The 22,370-nt window shown below is 43.2% G+C and overlaps 1 protein-coding gene across 4 annotated transcripts in view; it reads right to left on the reverse strand.

Moving 5' to 3' along the window:
- The window catches only part of FRY (FRY microtubule binding protein), a 261,839-nt gene that overhangs the window by 118,009 nt on the left and 121,460 nt on the right, over nt 1-22,370 (reverse strand). For all 4 annotated transcript variants that reach the window (XM_025046870.1, XM_025046863.1, XM_006904798.3 and 1 more), the window contains exons 4-10: nt 13,437-13,576; nt 9,660-9,750; nt 9,357-9,436; nt 9,163-9,243; nt 4,052-4,220; nt 1,456-1,548; nt 1,268-1,366 (exon numbers count right to left, since the gene is read on the reverse strand). In XM_025046870.1, coding sequence (XP_024902638.1) covers nt 1,268-1,366; nt 1,456-1,548; nt 4,052-4,220; nt 9,163-9,243; nt 9,357-9,436; nt 9,660-9,750; nt 13,437-13,576 — 753 coding nt within the window. The remainder of the gene's footprint in view (nt 1-1,267; nt 1,367-1,455; nt 1,549-4,051; nt 4,221-9,162; nt 9,244-9,356; nt 9,437-9,659; nt 9,751-13,436; nt 13,577-22,370) is intronic.

A 22,370-nucleotide genomic window follows, 5' to 3' on the forward strand; every position in this document is an offset into this window, starting at 1 on the left:
TAGAGGTAGATGTACGTGTTTGCTTTTGCATGTAATCTTCCTGTAATTAAGGAAGATTCCTAAAAGAAATGTTATTGCTTTGGTAAACTCCACCAAGACAAATCTAACCACAGAAGGAATTTGCTTATGACGGAATAAACAGAGGTGCTACTATGCTCTTCCTGCCTAATGGGGCCAAATTTCCTGCAGCAACTGGAGAAGACAGAAAAGCTGATGGGTGGCCGGCCACCCAAAAACATATATGCAGAACCCGTCATCACTTAGCTGAACCAGACAGCGTACGCCTTTATGGCACTCAAAATTACGGCTAGTGAAGATTTAAACCGAGCGTTAACTCGAATTAGCAAAAAACAATTGCCCCAATGGTATTCGGTGCTTAACGACTCATTAACTTGGATCTGATTTTTAGTAACTTATTTTTAAACTGATTTTGAACTATTGCTGCCACCGAGTGCAGCTCTAATGCTAGCTAGTAACCTAAAAACAAAACCGGACAAAAACAACACACAGCCAAGCAATTCGTCATGATGACCACCTAATGCAGACAAATGAGCGGCTTCATCCCCAGGGCCGGCCAAGCAGCGGATCTGCTGGGACAGTGGTGACTATGCCCGTACTTGGCAGGCCAGCATAGACCATGCCGACGAGCAGCGACCCAGGCGGGCAGCTTCTGCCACACTGTTGCAATGACAGCTGGTAGACCCCTTGTTGGTCCACGAGCCAGAGCTATATTGACCACTGAGGGCAAAAGGCTGTAGTAATTTCAAATAATTTTCTATGCTGCTCTTCAGCGCAAAAGCTCCCCTCAAAATCGTTTTCTCAGTCATGACAGAGTCATGCCCCCAGGGAACTGCCTGTGTCCCAGCCACCACCCCCCTCCCCCGCCCTGCCTGGTCCATTTTAGTTCTGAATATCGGGATAGGGTTAGCCTGGGAAGACTCTGGAAATGAGAAGAGAACCTGTGATTATAAACTTCAGCTTCAGATTGGAGGGAAAATATCTCAGAAACTAAAGCAGAAATCAAGTTAAGCCAACCCTGGAAGTGAACGACAGAACCCTTAGGACCAGAAGCATCAGTCGAGGCGACATGGCCTCAACCCCTCGCGTCACCGTGAGTCAACCGTGACCGACGTGAAGGGCGAGCTCCGCATTTTGAAACGCTGCCTGTACCTGGGCGAGCTGCGGGTGAGGCCCCCGTCAGTGCCCTCAAACGGATCCCGCCAAAGCAGAGAGTTTTTGTCTCTGCGGTTTTGTCACTGTTACTAACCAAGGAATGCTTCTTCCGAGAAGAGAGTTCCAGCGTGGTGTCATAGAGACTTTCAACAAAGTTTCTAAGGCAGGGGACATTGACTTCGTTTTTCACCGCCTGAAACACAGATGCATGTTAACGTTACATTAATTCCCTTCTCTAAACGAATGTGAAAAATTCTTAAAAATGAAAACGTAACGACTCACGGCAGCTACTGGGACAAGAATTTCAACGAAAAGCCCGGCCAAAGCATGCTTGATGTCTTTGTCCTTGACCTCGAGGAAGTAGTGTGCACATTCCTGGCAAGCAGAAAAAGAGTGAGATGCGCACATAAAACTTTAGGGTTTGCACGAATTTAAGGAAATAGCTGTGAATTCCATCATACACACTGACGTCGCATATTCCATAACCTATTAACGAAATCACAGACTCGGTTTTCGTATTTAAGTTCGCCGAGGCCAGAATGACATTCGCCGAGGCTGGTTTTCTTCTTGTCCAGTTCCGACTCCGATGTCAAACCACTGCACCGAACAGACATGGCACCTACATAACCAGCAAGCAGAGAGTCACCTGCTGACACCCGTTGATTTGCTCAGCATTCATTTCCAACAAATTTCTGTTGACCGCCTACTGTGTGTGAGGCCCTGGGCCCTTGATTAACCCACAAACGCAGACGCCCAGAGAAGGTAAATGTAGGAAGAGAGGCAGGAGACATCATACTTATTTTAGGCCCTGACGGCCCCGGATGCAGAGCTCTTTATTCATCAGCCCAGGGTTTTTATGATTCAGTTTTACGAGCAAGTCTGGAAGGCTCCCTGCCCCGCCTCAGATAAGGAAACGTTTGCGATAGTTCCTCAAGCAAGGATGTCTTCGCCTGTGGACTGTCGTCTGTGGGAGTATTTCCATTGCCCAGGGAATCACACAGGGGCCTGTCCGGAACTCTGCCAGCCCCGCTCAGTAACGTACTGTGATCTTCACCAGCTGTTGTTTTCATGTAGAGTCCAGGGCTGGGATGACACGTCACCATCTACATTAGCTACTACCATTTATTTCCAGTCGATGCTGGGACCCTCGCCAACAACAGCTACTAAAGTCCCCAGTCTGTCAATATCTCACCGAGACTCTAGCCCAAGACAGGCACTGCCCGTGCAGAAAGGTGTGGTGACAGAATGCAGCTATGGTCTCCAGAATCGTGGTCCCCCCCACCCCTATCACGTGGCGTGTGTGAGAAACACGCTCTCACAGCGCCCTTCAAGCAGGGAGATACATGAATTATCAGTAATAAAAATAATAATGGTCAACAGCCCCTGAGTGCTCGCCATGCACCAAGAATCCTCAGAACCGCTGTCTACGGTTGCTGTCATTATCACCACTTTGCAGATAAGGTAAGTGAGGCTGGGAGGGGTTAAGTCTGACCTGCCCGAGGTCACAGAGCTGGAGCTTGATTTCAAACCCGGGACATTTGACACGCAGCCTGTATGTATTTCTTTGCAGATTTTCTGAGATACAGTTCACGTACCCTGCAACCCGCCCGTTTCAAGTGTACGATTCAAAGGCTTTTCACATCTACACCACGGCACAGCTATCGATCACCATCACCGAATCCAGGACCTTTTCATTATCCTGCAAAGAATCTTTGCACCTCTGAGCAGCCATTCCCAACCTCTCCACCCATACCCCCTTCCTTCGGCCCCACACGCCTGCTTCGTCTCTATGGATTTGCCTATTCTGGACAAGTCATTTAAAAGGAGTCATATAACATGTGGCCTTTTGTGACTGGCTTCTTTCACTTAGCGCGATATTTTCAAGTTTATCCATATTGTAGCATGTGTCAGTACTTCATTCCTTTTCATGGCTAAGTAATATTCCATCGTATGGATATATCGCGTTTTGTTTATTATTCATCAGCTGGACACTTCGGTTTTATCTACGTTTTTGCTATTATGAACAATGCTGCTATGAACACTGGCATTCAACTTTTTGTGTGGATATATATTTTCATTTCTCTATGATATATACCTAGAAGTGGCATTGCTGGATCTGCCACTTGGAACTGCCGAAATATTTTCCAAAGCTTTTGTGGCTTTTTACTTTCCCACCTGCACTGTATGAAGGTTCCATTTTCTGCACATCATCACTAGCACGTGCTGTTATCCTTGCCTCTTGCCGTCCTGGTGGGTATGAACCTGTATTCATAACCCTAGCTCTATGCTCTATATTGATTAAGATGCTCATTAAATCTGATTTGCAGAATATGGAAAAAAAAAAAAAAACCTTCATGTACCAACGTTTTGTAAACTCTAATAAAGCTGCACATTCTGTGAAATCCTCATTAATAACAATTCTTCTGCTGGCATATAATGATAAATGCCGTGGAACTGACACCTAAGCCTGTATGGTTTGGTAGATATTTTAAAAATAGACTCTTATAGTATAAATACAAAAGATTTCTTCATTTTTTAAAGTTCTGATGACCATGAATGTTAACATAGCCAATTCAATGCTATCAACCCTAAAAAGTAAACGAATCAGCTATAGTTTATTCACAGAATATGTAGCCAATGGGTAAAAAAAGAGGAAAAAGGTTAACCAGACATTCCACTGGACACCCTGTCCCAAAGATGATATTAAGCTCTAAAATGAAATTCTGTGCCCGCGACTCTATCATTTGGTTACAAAGCCTGTTACGAAATGTTGAGGGAAAAGTATGACTTTTCTACCTGAGCGAGTAGGCTTTCACACCCCTGGTCGGCCACCCCCAGGAAGGCGCTGTCCCAGCTGGCAGCTCTTTGATGACATTACCTGCATGAACTGAAGAGAGGCCTCGAAGTCCTCCACCGGGTACATCTTAATTCGAAAGAACTTCATCCCCATTATCAAGCTGATGATGCTCTGAACGACATACGGGCTCTGCTCCTTGTGCCGTAATTCTTTGAGCTCTGCCATAAATTTCTTCTTCACAGCAGGGAATCTAAGAAGAGAACACGAGTCATTTATCTGTTAAGTAACAGACTATAATGGAGACCTCCAGCATCTTGGGGTGACAGGGATGGGGGGTCCTTAGAATCAGTCAGAGTCAAGTGGCTATCACTGTGTAAGGGTTCGACACTGGGGATTTTGGAAGAGTCCAATCTTCTCTCTTCTCTTATTCTGTAAGATGCTCAACGTCTCTTTCAGGCTAGAGAGACGACCCGGGGTTATTTAGGTCCTCTCAAAATGGCCTAGCTCTCAAATCAAGCTCCGTTTCCTTGGATTTAGCAATTCCCAGCACATTTACGGACCCCGAGGGCATGAGGCATCCGGTTATGAGCGTATAAGCAATAACGTGCTAGGCCGGCCAGTCCTGACGGCGACAGGAAAGAACTTAGGCCCAGAGATGTCCCTGCATCCGCTTCCAGAGCTCTATGGTGTGGTTTGCTTTATAGTTTTAGGTTCATGATTATTGTGAAAAGATACTTCTAGGTCGAAGGGAAATCTAGTAATGGGGACATTGAAATCAGAGCTAAAAGGTGGACAAGCTCCCCATGTATGGGGGTTCACAGCTGAAAAGACACAGTCCCAAAAGCGCTTAAAGCATTTGTATTGTGTGAAAGTAAAACAATATTAATAATTAATATTGATGACAACAACATCATCATATAGGATTAAACAAAGAATAGACCTTAAGAGGATGCAAAGTACTGGCACATCTGTAAAGTACCTGAGGGTGATGAAATATACACATAAAAGTTACCCAAACTATCAAACTATTTCCGAGAGGGCCGGTTTGACTGTTAAAAAAAAAGAAAAAAGAAAAAACAAGGAAAGCGTTCTAAGACTCACTGACTCGCTGTATTTTGTTTCCTGAGACTACCAGCCTGTGTTTCCACACAAGTAAAAAGTATCAATTAGGAACAAGACACGATTAGAGAGGGTAATTGTGATAATAAAAGTTAAATTTCAAATTCTAATGTCATCATTCTCTTCTACTTTTTCAAGAAAATTGATGATGATGGTAGCAGCAAGCAGACACATAGCCCTTACGATAAGCCAGGCAAGGTTCAGTGGGCCTCATGTTCAGTGATTCATTCGATGCCCACGACTCTAGTAGGGCACTATGATTATACCCATTTTACAGAAGAGGAACTCGAGGCAGAGAGTTTGCAATGCAATGAAGTCACAAAGCTGGTAAATGGCGGAGCCAGAATTATAAGCAAAGTGTCTGGCTCTAGAATCCCTAACTCTGAATCCCTGCAACGTTATGTCCAGACCAGCGGTCCTCAAAGTGCGGTCCCCAGGTCAGCGTCACCTGGGAACTTATGAGTAACACACACTCCCTGGCCCACCCTACACCCCCTGAATAAGCAGCACTGGGGTGAGTCCAGCAGTCTTGCTGAACAAGCCCTGCAGGTGACTCCGATGTGCTAAAGCTGATAAGTAGGGAAAACAATCAGACACCTTTGTAAGATGCTGTTCATCTGATGCACGTTACTCTCTTTTACATTTTTATTTCAACAACCTGTTGAGTCAGGCACTGAATGCTTCTCCACTTTATAAGTGAAGAAACGGATCTGGAAGATCAAAGTGACAGACTCAAATCCAGGTCTTCTGATGCCAATTCCAGCAATTTCCGTCATACTCCAGTTGCACAGTTTGTGACAGTGTACAGTTTAATTGGGAAGATAAGACTGTAGTATTGACCGTGAGTCACGTGAATAACAACAATAATGATAATGATGTCATCACGAGGTGTGTTAGCATGTGGTACCTGGCACTCTGGCTGCGTCTCTCTGACCTTTCGGGGAGGTTGAACGCCCAAGGCCAGATTACTTCCTCCTACACTATCCAGTGGAGGACACTGGAGAATGAGGGGCTCTTTCCAGCTGGGTAGAGATTTCAGAGGGGGTCTGAGCTGCTGTGGGGCGAGCAGAGGTCTCTGGGCAGAGACGAATGAGGTTTGGGAGCAAGAATGGCGAGGAAAGCAATGAAAGTGAACCTTTCAACCAAGATTATAAAAATGTAATAATTCTGAACCGGAGTTTTAGAAATTCTATTTTAATTCAAGTTATTTCCAAACTCTAAATAAATCATCTACGGTTTTAATTTTGAAATGTGAGTTAAAAAAAAGAAATGGGTCTTATAGGTTAGATTTACATTGTTTTGAAGACCACAGGATACTAAGGGGCATCTGTTTTCCATTCTCATCTATGACTAAAACGGGGAGTCGGGAGAAGGCGGGTTATCTGTATAACTCACTGTTTCAATATTCTCATGAGTTAGTGGCTGAAAGGCTATTTATTTCTCATTTAAAAATAAATATGGCTATCTTTTATTTTAAAAAGTCCCAAATGACATAATCATGTTATTTTAGCATAAAAATAATCCAAAAATCTATTTGTACTTAAGGTCTATTTTTCCACAAAATAATTTTAGGGAAAAATAAATTTCTTTTCAATGACCATGACTTGAGTGTTTATTACTGTCTTTAGTAAATATATTAACTAAATGATTTCTTGGCCTTTGGTTTGCTATCACATTTACATAAAATAAACTTCTGCTTTAAAATGAATAGGACATATAATCTAAGTGAGAGAAGAATATATATATTACAATTATATCATAAAGAGAAAGCAGTTTTGAAATCTATGAATCTTAGGAGTGACCATCACTGTTTAAATGAATATACCAGATTTTAACCAAAAAAAAAACCCCACTTTACCTTAAAAAAAAAAAAGCCTAATTTTAACTTGACTTTGAAAAAATTAATGCTTTGGGCAAATATCACTTAGTGAAAAAGTTCTCTCTGCAGGACAAGAATTAAGCACATTATCACTAGTGAGACCAAAAATCGTGATTCTGCTAAAACTTAAACTCTAAACTAAGCATTATATAACTAAAATCGTAATGAATAAAATGTTTCATATGCATTACCACAGGGGACTAGATATAAAATCTAAAATTAGAATTGTCGCATTTCTCAAGTTTATTTTTAAAAAGAGATCACCAAATGCCTGGTACCAGACAAGCATACATCCTTCCCTCCCCTGAGGACGAAGGAAGGAGCGCCTTTCTAAAGCAGTGATGACGCCATGGTCCTAGTGTACTTAAGGGAAGGAAGCAATGTGCTGATCGCAGCATGACAGCAGTTTAAGGTGGGACCAGCCATCAGTAAGGGTTACCTGTACATTGACTGCGAAGACCGTGTATCATTGCGGCTAACGGCAAGAGCCCACCAGCCAACAGGTTCTCTTGTGACTCCAAAGTCCTGGAGCATTGCCCAAATCGAGGCGTTTCTTACGTTCTACTACTGCAGAACGGGGACAAATACTGACGTAATAAGAACATAAAAAAAGCCACTGTTGGCAAGAAAACGTTGGCTTGGGACATCTGACCGAATACGGAAACTCCTACGGCCTTCGAATGTCCCTTAACTAGGGCCTCGTCTCTCAGTTCTCACAACCCAAAATCCGCACAGCTACGGAAGCCACCACGTCGTTATGCGCAATTCGCAAAAAAACTAATAAAAACACAAAATGTTGTTTTTGGCATGTTGGACTTCCCAAACGATTGGATAACAGAGCTATGCTGGGGTAATTACAAAGAAATATGTTGAGACTTTCAGGGTTGGATACATCAGCCAAAATACATATTAACAACTCATTTTTCTGATCTTTTCTAGGAATGAAGTAGATGCGCGTGAATTAATTTGCCACATTAATTACAGTTTCTCCCTTCAAAATGCCAATGCTTCTATCATTCAATTGCCATGGAAATCTCTCCAAAATGCATTCCGCTTTTTTTTTTTTTTTTTCTTGAGAGCTGATGAACCTAAATGACTGCAGCAGCTATAATAAAAGTCCAACGCAGTCTCGTGCAGACCGGCCCAGATCGCTGACATCCAGCTCTTTTGTATGCTCTGGTGGTTCTTCTTCGTTCTCAATGGCGTCAGTGCGTCTATTTCTCTTCCCCCTCATACTGATGTTTTTGTGTGTTAGAAAAAAATGGGTATTCCAGATTAATAGACAAACTAGGTGAGATTAAATAAGTCACCCCAAGGAGTTTTTTGGGTCTGTTGCTGAGTTCTTGTCTATGTTTTGGTTAGTTGAGATTGCTGAATAAATACTTTATAAATCGGATATTTCCATGCTACTAAATTAGGAAATTCCATCTCTTGAAGGTACAAATCCCCTTCCGGGGCTGCATTTCACAAGGATCGGGGTGATGCCGTTGCTCCGCGTGGGCCTTCTGCCGGGTCCCACGAGGTCCCTGGCTCGTTGTGCCCGGCTAGGATCAGGGTCTCGCCCAATCTGCCTCAGGGTGGATGTGGAATAAGATGAAGATGGGGCGTGCCATCACTTCTGGAAGAAGTATGTTGTTGCTAACGGTCTGACACCACTTTGTTCTCACCCACTAAGTAGTGTTATGAGGCCAGATAAATTTAGCAATGAGAATTTTCCCCTGACTTGTTTCCATGAGAGAGGATGGGACATTTTTAGCTCAGCTGAATTAAGTAAGGTCTATAGTAAAGGGACATTTTAGAATGGAATTTTCCCACTCATGGATGATAGATCACAACCGCCCACTCATGGAATACGGAAAAAACTTTTAAAACTGATAAACTTCTTTGGAATATTTGGGCAGAGAGGACAGAAAACTGGTCCAGCTCCTTCTCTGATGCAACTGTGTGAAACTCACGGACCCTTGGTAGGAGCCGGGTCAACTGTCAAGTGGAAAAAAAAAAATGGAGAAAAAAAAATTGGAAGAGACTTGTATTTGCCTTGTGGGCCTTTTGGTCAGTTTTGGAGACAGGGCACGCACAGCATAAGAACCCCCATAAACTCACGCATGCCCCCTTCCCGGTAGGGGGGCCAGGGTGGGGCAGAGAGAGGCGACCCTGTTTGTCCTGATGGTGACAAGCTCCAATGGCTACTCACTTGGCTTGTGCCAGCACTCCGATGACTTCTGCATACAGGTCTGCCACAGTGTGCATGTGGCCGGTGTTGGGGCCGAGGTACCTAAGTGAGATACGATGAGACGAGTTAAGGACCCCTGGTCACCAGAAAAGAGCAAACGATGTTGTTTTAAGCACGTGACCTTTTCAAAATTCGAAGGTGAGAAATTACTTTACCCTTCTTTGTATTTAAAGTGCTTGAAAGCCAAGTTAATAACATCGTGTATTAAACTGTCTATTACAGGATGAAGTGGTATCTGGAAAAAAAAAAAAAAAGACGGCTCTTAACTTGGAAGGGAATATTAAAGATCAAATCAGTAAGAGTTTTCTCGACAACTATATATGGACTTTTGCAATCAATAAATTCACGTGACCCAGTACTTGAAATTCATAAACAATTTAATAATCTTAGATTTAAAAATACTTTAGTTTTCAGATACGTAAATCTTATCTAAAAGTAACGTTAAATGAGTGACCTACCTGTTTCAACACTTCTATTAATACTAAAGAAAAAATAAAATCAATGGCGAGGTCCCGTCTTTCCATTAAATAATCCCGCTGCTGTTCATCACTGTAAAATTGAAAATATTCACATTAGTTGATGCTGAAGACATTCTCAGAGAGATATAACTCACCAAAATTCTAGGATTTGTCTCCAACGGACTGTGAACCGATTTTGGTGGCACCAGCTTGCCGAGGTGACCTGTGCACGCTGATGCTATTTCTCTTTTCGGTGTGGTCGGGCAGACAAACTCCAGGGCAGAATCCTTGACCTCCAATCTTACATTTGCAACATGTCAGCTTGAGCAGCTATTTGTGAGTCTATAACCTCCTCTCGGGGACTTTTCTAAGGGATGTTTCAACCCAGGAATTCTCTCATCTGTCAAATGGATGCAGACGCGAGACAGGGCGACCCCTCCAGAGGTATGCGTTGAGAGGACCTTGTAAAAGGAGTCAAGAGACAAGGAAAGTGTGATCACCAAGTGGAGCGGAGCGACAGGGGCTGAAGAAAGGGTCAGAGCTGCTTTTGTTCCCGTCCCCATCCTCTTGACCTTTTGCCCTTGAGATCTCTAAAAGGAGGAAAGACGGGAAGGGGCGGTAAATGAAAGATTGAAAAACGGATGGAAGGAGAGGTGCACGAGGCAAAGTGGAATCATCTGAATGCCTGCGAAAGTCAGGGAGCAGGATTAGCACCGTCAGAGGACAGAAAGCCCTCCCACTTATCTAATGCACTGACTGAGGGCTAATTTGGAGTCGAACAAAGACAGACAGATGAAGTGACGGCTGAGTTCCCCGGCACAGAAGCGGGAAGAGAGGCTGGCAGCACAGTGTGGAGAGTCCAGGGTTAGAACTGCGCCTCTTGTGCTGGCAGCGATGCCTCCGCCTACGAAATGGGGATGATCACAGCGATCGCATAAAGGTTTGCTCAAGTACTAAATAAAACATGTGTTAAGTTTAGTATAGTCTCCCAGACACATATACGAGTACTTGTATATTAGGTAAAACCGACGAGAAAGGATGGGAGGATTTGGACTTGTCAGGCAGATACTGTCGAAATAAGAGTATTTTAAACATGGAACGTTTTCCTCTTCAGTCCAGAGGGAATGAGCAGAAAGGAAGGCGACAGTTAAGGTGTAAAAAGAACTTCTTGAGGAACTGTCACCTTCATCAAGGCAAGCGAAGGCTGGCAGTGGACAGGACAGGCTCGCAGGCGACCTGCAGCTTTGACTTTCAAGGGGGAAACGTTGACAGGGTCGGGACCCACTCATTCAGGATCGTTATGAAGAGTTCTGCCAGGAGGAAGGACAGTGAACCAAACCACCTATCTGACGTCCTGTAAGACCCACCAGAACGAGAGCACGCTCCTGCCAGAGGTGAAGGAGAGACACAGTGGAGGACAGAAACGGGAAGCCTGGAGACCAAGCGGAAGGGGTCCCTCAAAGACAAGTAGCAGCAGAGAGAAAATTCTCACGCTGGCTGGCTCGAAGTTTCTTCAAAGGCGGCCAGAGGACCTTGATAAAGTAGTTCTTGGTAGGAAAAAAAACAAATTAAGCCCCAGAGTCTAATTTATGTAATAAGCCAATAGATGCTTTCAAATAAAAGCCAGACATATATACTTTTCCAATAATGAGTTTGATTTTGTTGCTGGTTTGAGGTCTAGCTACCAGGAGCCAGAGACATTTGACAAATTTATTTGGCACTTGAAATGTTGATATTATACTAATCTTAGAAATCATAACCCAAATACACATCCGTCACATTGGACAGTTTTCAGCTGCTCATGCTTCACCAAAGTTCCTCTTTCTTCTAGTAACAGAAGCTCACATTATTTGCTACATCATGCTCTAGAGACCCTCATTCTTTCGGCTTCCTCCCAAACATATATTCTCTCTCTCTCTTTCATTTTAAACTTTCAAATGCAAACTAAAATGCTACTGAGTTGAATTTCACTGTCCTGATTCTATATTTGAATCTAGCAATTACTTTGATCTCCTGAAAATAATCAGTAAGATTTTAAAAAGAAACTCTTATTTTCAATCCATAAAGCAATCAATTCATGAAAAATCTAGTTTTAGTAACTAAATCCTGACCAAACAGAGGAACAAAACTAAAACTCACTTGATTCAACTCACTAAAACCGCCCCACCCCCAGGAAAGTTTTAATATCTGTTCATAAGCTAACATATGAGAGAAATTGTAAAATGATCCAATTTATTAGTCAGTCTGAACCACTTTCAGACACAGAATCGAAATTTTACCTTTAAAATTTGCCTTTTTAAAGAAGTTTTTATGAGAGACTGCTAATTGGTATGGGTTTCTTTTTTTTTTGAACGTGTTTTTATTATTTTTCTGGTATCTCAATTCTTTTTTTAATTTTAATTTTTGAATCAGAGTTGACATCCAATATTATTTTATACTCGTTTCAGATGTAAGGATTGGGTTGCTTTTTGGAGCGATGAAAATAGCATTGATGGTTGCACCATTTTGTGAATACATGAGAAACACAGAAATACACGCTTTAAAAGGGTAAATTTTACTATCTGTGAATTATATCTAAATGAAAAAATTCCTTCTACTAAAAAATATTCAACATGAAAAAGTTATTAATTTTCCCCCAAACAAAATGATAAATGATTGAATCTTGCATGAACACAAACTTATTATAAAATGCAATTACAAGTTCAGATGAAATATAATTTGGTAAAATTACAGGTCTTCAATTTCAAGAAAAGTCTATATATTTTAAAAAACCATTAGGAATGTCAAGAAAAATGAGAGAGATAAGTCACAAGAAGTAGCTAATATCCGATTTTCTGAGCAATTAATTTTAGTTTACTGTCTTTAAAAGCATTAAGAAGGCATAATTAATTTACGTGGAGAAATCTAACCGCTTTTAAAATAATTTTAGTCTACCACCTTTGAAAGTATAAAAAAGCATGATCGATTCATGTGGAGAAATCTGCTTTTAAGAGTCTTTTTATTAAAAAAAAAAAGGAAGAAAAAGGTAAACGTATTAAACGTTCTTATCACCTGGCTGTAGTGGGTCGCTTTTAGACATGTGACATGTAATTGCATAATGTGTGGGGGACACATGTTCACTGTGAGGCCGTAGGTTTTGTGGTTGCCAAAGCGCTCTCACGCAGCAGCACACCCCACTTTCAAATCCACCAGAGAAGGGGATCACACAACAAATAAACAAAAGTCTCCACTACAAAGTAACTTAGAGATGGTATAATGTGACTTCCCGTTCTGCTGACAAAGATGCTGAGGTGGTGAGCTGCCCAAAGTCGCATGGCTCAGAGTGGCAGCTGCAGGGCCACGGCTGATATCCTGTCCCGCATCTCTCCCCAGACGGTCCACGGGGCCCCTCGGTCACTGACGGGGACTGAAGCGCCCAGACAGTGTCGTGCGGGGCCTACTGCAGCCCTCCTGCTTTTAAGTGTAGACTGGAGGCCAAAGGACAACCCGGAGCCCTCGCACCCCATCCCCACCAATGCCGGAACAAGGCCTTGTAATGCCTTTTCCCTGTGACAGCTGGCAGGACCAGTGCTCCAAATGTGCCACCTGCCAAACAAGGGGCCCCTGGAGTTACTGCCACATACCTGTGTGAAGGGGCAGGGAGACTTGGACGCCTCTCAACTCTCATTTTAATTTTTCTTAAATAAACATTAAAAAAAAAAAAAGGAAGAAAGAAAGAGAAAGAGAGGAAGAGCGAGAAACTATAACTCTCATAATCCTTTCGTGAAAGAAATGTACCTTTTTGATTTATTGCTCGTTCTCGGTCTGTATTCATGTGATTCGTCCTCGATGCCATTTTGCCTTTTATACCAGTCAAACAACGTGCGCAGAATGGAAGGCAGGCAGTACTCGGAGAGGGAGCTCATCGAGCTGATGACCTACACAGAGAAACGGGCCATCAAAAGGCTTGGCAGCGCTGCCGGTTACCGAGAAAAGTTTTATTTCACAAATAACTCCAAGCTATATTCACAACAAAACTTCCTTATTTATCACAGTCCTTCCTTTAATATCTTTTTTAGTACTTTCCCACCAGCCCAGCTCTCTTAATGCTGACAGATTCTTCACTTAATGATTTTGTGGTTCAAGAAAGTTACTTACCTTGACTTCCTGTCATCCTAGAAATCAGATGTTAATCGCAAAAGGGTTAGTTGTGGACTGCAAAGGAGTTATTTTCCCTTGCCATCTAAGAAGTACAACGTCGTGTGCCTCTTAGGTCCTCAAAAATGCTTGTTGTATAAATAAATACATTAATGAATGCAATTACCTTAATTGTTTAGGTGAAATAAGCAAACCCAGCCCCCAAACAAATAACCTAAGTGGTAACATAATGTATGGTTTTCTGCCAATAATCATTCATCCACTAATCTGAGGTAGGCCCCAAATTAGACTCCAGATATGAACCAGTAGCAATGATTTACTCATATTACATTAAAGGCAGAGTTCGCCCCACTTCTTTACACAACAAACGTGCCTTCGACATCTGGAAAGATTTTTGATCTTTTACGAATTACCACCAAAAAAATGAACCTCAAACTGTATCTCAGATTATATGCAAACATGAACTCCAAATGGATCATAGACCTAAGTATAAAACCCAAAACTATAAAACTTCTGAAAGAAAACAGGAGAAAGTCTCTGTGACTTTGGGTTTGGCAAGGATCTCTTAGGTATGACGTCAAAAGCGAAGTCCATGAGAATCTGATATACTGGAAGTCATCAAAATCAAAAGCTACTTTTAGAAAGATATTGTTAAAGTGATGAAAAGATCGGCCACAGACTGGGAGAAAATATTTGCAAAACACGTCCGATAAAGGCCTTGCAACCAGAATGTATAAAACTACAATGAGATAGGCTTAAATTACCCAATTAACACACAGCATAAGCAAATTATAACACCCAGTGCTGACGAGGCAGTAGATAAAATGGACATGTTCATACACGGCTGACAGAAGAAAAAATTGGCAAAACGTATCAGGAAGGTAATTTGGAAATACACAGCAAGAATCTAATAAAAACCATTCTCAATAAGCCCACTCTTTGGAATGTATCTCAAGTGCATAATTGGAGATGAGTAAGAATGTTCAGGCGGCATTACTTATTAGAGCCAAAAAAAAAAAAAAAAGAGAGAGACAACTTAAACATCTAAATGTCTGACTGTTTATAAATGCCTTAAGACAATGTGGAATTTGATGTAGATACCCTATGAAACCATTAAAAAATCACATTTCAAAAATATTGATTGACGTGAAAGTGTTCGTGATATATTAAGTGAAAAAAAGAAAGAAAAATCATTTAATTGGTATGATCCAAATATGGTACAGACACTATACAAGTACACAGATACAGAAAAATAGGAGGAGGAGGAAATATGCCAACACGTCAAGGGTACACACTGAAACCACGAGCTCTCAGGAGACACATGTCACTACAGGAAGAGGGTAGGTGTGAACTAAAGAAAAATGAAGGCAGATTTTTACCTGGGCATCTTTTAGAAAGGGTAGAAATTTGAGCTGAGATTCAAGAAAGAAATTAAGCAGCGACACAAGGCAAGAACGCTTTCGGCAGTGGAGGTGCAGAATAACTGTTTGTTGATGATGATTCTGACGGTGAATTTCATGAAGGTTCTGAGTGAACTGGAAGGATATTGGGCTGCTGTAGGAACTTCGGTTAACCAGAGCAGACGGAAATAATATTGAAAGGTTTAAGCTGGAACTAAATTGTAGGAAGTATTTGGTGCCAGTTTTAAACATTTCAATTTTCTTCTCTAGAAAATGGGAGAGCCCTGAATATTTTTGATAGGGAAATATGTCCATAAAGATGGCATTTTAGGAGGTCTAATCTAGCAGTACCGTGTAGGCTGGACCACAGGGGTTCACTAATGAAGGTGATTAGGAGACTATGACCCAAACTTGAAACGAGCGAGGTTACTGTGACAGTTCCAGACATGCAGTGACCAGGGCCTGGGCTAGGGAGGTGGCAGAAGAGGTGGGACACCTTAGTTAACTGACAACGTTTCTGCAGTTAAGCAGGCTGGGCTGAGCTTCCTCTTATGAAGCAGGAAACCGAATAATGGGAGCCCAAGTCTCTTGTGTCAATAGGATTTGCCATTGTGACCTTTAAAGAAAACAACTGTTTTCTCCTCAGATTCTCTGTCTTAGTAGCCTTGTTTCATGTTCTTTTGTAATCATGGTTATACGCATATACACAAAATTGTACATTATATTTAGTTATGCATTAAGTTAAAAATAAGTATGCCATTGCATTCAGCCTGCCTTGTGAACCTAGTCACCACTTGCTTTTTAAAAAATTAAAAAATACCTGATTATTAAGAAGAGAGCCCTCCCCCACACGACAATACCCACGGCCACAAAGTTTTTCCTGTTGTTCTGGTGGATACGACGGCAGTGAATTTTTGGAGGGAAGCAAACCGTGGTCTCACGGAGGTAATTTACTAGAGCTTTCTAAAGTCACTCCGGCACAAGGAAGTCGCAACCATTTAAAATAATTTGAGTTGGGAAATAAAGGGGTTTCCTTCCTCAGGGGGAAAAAAGGATCAGAATTCAGAGTCCCTGGCCATAGGTTCATTGTCTTAATTATTGCATGTATAATAAAATCCGAGAGCACCTACTACTGTACTTTAATAATTTAAAAACAGTAGTGTAGGTCTGGAGCAACCTTAAGGGGATAGGATGGCTACATGTAATGGGGCATCCTAGAAAACAAAGGAAATACAAATAAAGAATGGAGTTTAGTTAATCATAATAATGCACTGATGTTGGTTTCTTAGCTGAGACAAACGTACATGCTAATGTATGACATTAATAGGGAAACTGGGTGTGGAGTATATATATGACAACTACTTTTGCAACTTTTCTGTAAATCCAAAACTAATCTCAAATTAAAAGTTTCTTTAAAAAGTACTTGTGTGGAATATTGACAAGCTCCTTTTTTACTCTTGACCCACCCATATAGGTGATGTAAACCTCCGTTTGACACTTAAAACACCTCTGGGTACAGCGCCCAGCGTTCTGCTACTGCACTTCAATGTCACCCTCATTTTTCACAGAGAATGTCATTAGTGTCCTTCAAACCTTGGCTATAATTTTTTTCCTACCCATCAGAAAGTCCTCCTGAAGCCAGTCTTGGCATTGCATCCACTGGGCATTCTCTCCATGGCAAAGTACAGAGACCGTCTTAGAAGAGATGAAAGGTCAGCATGGGGTGTGTGTGTGTTGAGTGTGTTTTTTCCATTTCTCTCTTACTGCCCTTAGAGTCCAGGCTTCCAGGAAGGAAGGGTGGAATTCGCAAAGACCTGGCCCTCAAAGCTCAGGAAGGGAGGGAGGTCTAGCCGGCTTCTTGGTTACTCAGCTCCTTGGTTTACGGGAAGCAGAGCCAATCGCGAGGTGAATTCCAGCTCTGTGCTGCTGTTGGAGGGGGCGGGCCTATTGACAAAGATGCTCTTGTTGCGTTTAAATGATCATATTTTTCCATCGGAGATGAGCTGGGCACTGTGCAGCTTGAGGAGATGAAGTGCACAGAGCCACAGAACTATTTCACGCTGCTGCTTTCTGCTTGGAGGGGATGAAGGGGAATATGAAATGTTCTTTGCAAATGCTTTCTTAATGTTTATTTTGGCATTTTATGTATAAATAGGCAAAAAGAGACTGTTATGCTGTAGCTAAGACATGATTTTTTTTCATTAGCATTTTATTATACTTGCTGAATGCAAAGAAGGAAAATTCACACATCAGTATTTGCATAATCATTCAGTGGAGTCCTTCCATATTTTACAGTAATAAGGCTGATTTGTCCTGTGTGGTGCATTTAATGGATAATTTTAAAGTAACTTCATTGATGGTTTAATTTGTCAAACTAGCTCAGGTGGCCGAGCATCTGGGGGTTGGGGTACTCTCTGTAACGGCACAAAATATTGATTAAAGTAATTCAAAAAAATTTTTTTACTTAATCACATATACTATTGCTAGATTACAGAATTTGATGAGTGATGACAGATGCCAAAGGCTTAAGAATAATGTATTACAAAAACTTTTCTAAAAATTAAGATCATCATTTGATTTTAACATCTTGATGCATTTTACGTAGCACACTGTTCCACTGGAAAATAATTTAAACAACGCTGAGCAACACTAATATGATTCCAATGCCAGCTAATTTATTTTTACTCTTAATTGCTTATATTTCTCATTTATACATTTTAAAGAGATTTTCATGGAATTGTAGCATTACGATCAATGTTGAAACACAAGAATTTCATCTGCTTCTTTCCAGGAAAATTAGTACTACCCAAGATGGTAAAAAGTTATTTTAGCTCTGTGAAAATTAATAAACAGAAACCTCATTTAAAATGGAGTTGGAGGCTAGAAGAGAGAATTCTCAGGCACTTGTCACTCAACGTATACTACTGACCTTGTCAGGAAGAGAAGCACTTTGCATCTCCGACAGGAAGTGACAACTAGATAGACCTCAGCAGAAGCAGCAAAGGTTCCTCCTCACCCAGTAACAGCTCAGCCAATGGGAGACCGCCATAACTCAGCCAATGAAAAGTCACTATACTTCAAACTTCCAGTTTCCTCCAATGGACTCTTTGTTTACAACAGCCCATCCCAAGTCCATCAAAGAGCGTTCCCTCCTTTGTTTCTCTGGACTTGTATGTGACTCGCCATTAGACTGCAGGTCCCAAATTGCAATTCTTCGTTGTTCCCAAATAAACCCATTTTGCCAGAGAAATATCTATTTGTTGAAGATGAGCAGCTCTATTATAGATCTATGGATTATTCTGCCATGTGGTTCCTGTGTATAGATGCCATATTTAACATATTAAGAAATTAAAGTGCCACAAACGTCCATAAACATATAACATCTAGAAGAAAACCCAACGGAAGTTACTTGGAGTGTTGGAACCAATCATCTGGAATTTAGATGACACCAAGAGAGAATATAAGTCACAACGAATTGCGAATGGCTGCAACTTAATGTTCTCAGAACACCATTTGTGATGACTGATCCTTCACAAGCCACGTTTTCATAACTTCGCGAGTGCATCGGGAAGACCAGGTCTCCTTGGGGTCAAGCTACAGCTACTGGCTGCATGAGCTGGGGCATGTCGCCACTTCTCTAAAACTCCGTGTTTTCAGCTGTAAAGTGGAACTTAAGAACACCATACCACGCTGGGTTTTTATGAAGACTAAATAAGATTTTTTTAAAGTGTGGCCACATAACAGAACTTCAAAGATGTCTGTTTCTTTTTTCCTGCTGCCATTTCCAAATGTTGAAACTGGAGCACAGACATAAAACAACAAGAAAAAATTGACTTTGTTGAAATCCTAGGCTAAGTCAATGACGGAATTTTACTTATTGGAGCCGATCATTGTTGCTTTTTAGGTATATTGTAAAAGAAATTAAAAAGACCCGTGTATCTCTTATCCAAGCACAAATTATCAGGGCCTCCATTAGAACTCTCGCGACTTAGTTGGTGTTCCCACGCTTTGCGGCACGTTCGACATGCGCACTGTGGAGGTCTCTGAGCAATGCCTGTACCGCATTAGAAGGTAGCGAATGCCGGGCTCCCCGAGTTTGCTGCGGCACCAGCTCACTCCAGAGCAAGCAGGAAAGGACACTGAGACAGTAAGTACTCTGGAACCAGAGTCAATCAGCTGAATAAAACCAATTATCATAGGTCCAACGCAACTATGCGCCAGACTCTTGGGAACCTGAACCACCCTGAAAAGTATTGGGCCCAAATGCGAGAGAAGATGGGCGTGCTTCTTGGCAAAAAGGAACAGCGTTAGGCACTTTCCTTTCGCTCAGCACGAGGGTTCCGGAAAACTCGCCACCCTCGTGTGACCCTGCTCTGCCTTCTCTGCCCGGTGACCTGTCCTCCTTCCGGTCAACTTCTCCATCGGCTGTGTATGGTGGAGCTTCCTCTTCCTGCCTCGCTTCTTCATCCCTGAAACCTGATTTCTGTTCTTGCCATACTACTGACCCCTCTTTATGAAAGGTCGAAAGCGACACACTCAACGGCCAACCAATGGCCCTTTGGTAGTCATTTCCCTTGACGTCTCCTAGGCAAATAAATGGCAGTATTTATCAGGTTCTCCTTGAAATGCTTTCCTCCTCAGGATGCTATGACACTGCCAGTCTGTCACCGCCCCCCGTATCTTCTCTATCTCCCCCATGGGGAGATATGCCAAAGTAAGATGCTGCACCTGTGTAAATAAGGAGCTGACTCCTAATTCTGGCTGCTCTGGCATGAGTTCTTTTGGGGAACAATCATACTTCGTCATGCGAAGTGCAAATCACTTACTGTATGAGACCGTTTTAAGGAAACAAAGTCGGAGCAATAATACTTCAAGGAGACATTGTGCAACGTACAATCGTTTGTATCGGTTAACTTCTTGCGTGTTTATGTCATCGTTGGATACGAGCCAAGGCCTAAAAGCCAAGGGCAGAGAACACGGACAAGAAAGCATCTATAGCTGGAAGGCATGCGAAATAATAAAGATTCAGTTGTTATTCTGCTCAACAGCCAGAACTGTCATCCCTGTGTATAGATGTGGGTGGTGACATCACTAGAGCATCCTGCGCCAGGCGAGGGCCACGCACTCCCTCCGGGGAGGGTCACTGTGCAGAGCTGCTTTTCACCTCTGAAACTGGGTTAACTTGATTACTTGAGCTGCATTTAGTCGCCGGCTCCCAGGTCCATGCTCAGCCTAGGTTAGCTGTTGTTCCATCGGAGAATCCAAAACAAAACGCCTTGGCCTTGATACTTAAAAAGGATGTCTGTCGACTTAGATAACAGAAGACGGTAGTCACTTGATGTTGCGTGGGGGGCCTGCCATGCCCGTCTTTCCTGGACGCGCTCCGTGGTCACAGACGGGGACTGGTCCCTATCTGTGCTCTGATACACCGCCTTTTAATGCTAAGTGTCGTTGACTGTAATCGGCCCCTAGAACCCAGCTGTGACAGTCAGTCCCTTGGACTTTTAACGTTAATCGATCAACTACGAAAATACACTGTACATGTCAACGAATCGCCAGTGCAACCAAAGGCTTCTCAAAGCCAGCTTCCCATGAGTTCCTGGCTACTGACCTCTCGTTCTTCAGTGAGGGTCCTTGCCCAGCTGCCACTATGGACCACCCATCCCTGGAAAGCTGTGTCTCCTCTGGCTTCCCTCACTTTTCCGGCCACCACTTTTTCTGGGCATTCTTTGGTGGGTCCCACTTCCTGATGCTAAACTGTATCCCTGTGAAAGTCTTCAGCCATTGCTCTGCTGTCTAACCTTCCAGCGTTTGCTGAGTGGCCGGATAAACGAAAGAGCCAGGTCATTTCTCCCGACTTTCTGTCCTCACTGAAGGTCCGAGAGACACAGCACTCACTTATCATCTCTCTCCAGGCTCACAGCCTTCCCCTTCATCTGGAGCTGCTTGTCCACGGAAAAGGGCCCAGACGCGGTGTGGTTCCTGGGGCCACCGGAGAGACGTGCTCCCGCCGCCCTCCCAGCTTCGTCCTGGCCGCTCCCTGGCCCTCTGCTCGTCTCGCCGTCAGGCAGCCCCTCCTGCCTGAAATGACTCGGCCCAGCTTGCTCGCCTGGGTAGCGGATGGTTAAAACAGCACTGCCCTCGAGTGCGTCCTGTGACACACCTGTCCGCCTTCCAGCTTCATCAATGGCCGCCCTACCTGAGACCCCAACCCTTGGCATGTTCCCCGACACAGCATTCATTACATGGCAACACTATTTGTTTAGATGTCCATCTTCCTCCCGGGAAGAAGCCCGTGAGGGTGGGAACTCTTACTGTTCCTGTCACCCCAGCACGATGCCCGGGTCCCAAGACGCATCAGTCCCGCCATGGTCACTGCATGGAATGGAGATGGCTCCCCATCAGGGTTGAAAACTGCAGTTCCTCTCAGCGTCTCCTCTTGACCGATGTTGATTCTTCTTGCGTAACTGATTATATTCCTCCTTTCTTTCGAGTCCCGCTGTCCCTATGTGGGTGCCGGCCCTTCTAGCCTCAAATTGTCATCAAGGCCTAAACTCCCCAAACACCCCCAAGCTTCAAGCATCTCTCTGTTCGTGAACTCTGCGTCTGCGGGGTCACGTCAGGTCACACTTTGCCCACTCTGATCCTGGCACGGATGGGACAAGGCCCTGCCCACGGGCACATGGTTCTCCCGCAGTCTGGCCCTTCCCTAAGGCTCCGACTGGAGGAAAATTTTGTGTTTCGCTAGATAAGGAGGTGCTGTTCAGCGTGCGCCTCTAGGGGGGGTCATCCGATTCTGAGGCTGGGGGCCTCTGCGCCTGACAGTTTAGGAATTTAAAGTGAACTAGTGGCGGTATACGTTTTCGAAGTGCGGTTGAAATCGCTTCTGCCTTTTCTCATCGTCTCTGCTGGTGTTGAGTTTCTCACCTGGAGGGACCGGAAGCCCTCCCCTGGCCCCCTCGTGGAGGGCAGTTTGCTGGGGCTCGCGCACGTTCGGCGACGCCACAGTCAGCTGACTCACCAGCCTGAGGTCATAACTTATCCAACGATGTGCTTCTGCTCTGTCTCTGCCACCAGACTGGAGGCCTCTCCCAGGCACCATGCTTCCTTCATGTGTATTTTCTCAAGCAGACACAGTGCTTGGCACGTGGCCGCCACATAGTTGGTGCTGTGT

Source organism: Pteropus alecto, unplaced genomic scaffold, assembly GCF_000325575.1.
Source record: "Pteropus alecto unplaced genomic scaffold, ASM32557v1 scaffold80, whole genome shotgun sequence".
In the NCBI taxonomy this organism is placed as follows: Eukaryota; Metazoa; Chordata; class Mammalia; order Chiroptera; family Pteropodidae; genus Pteropus; species Pteropus alecto.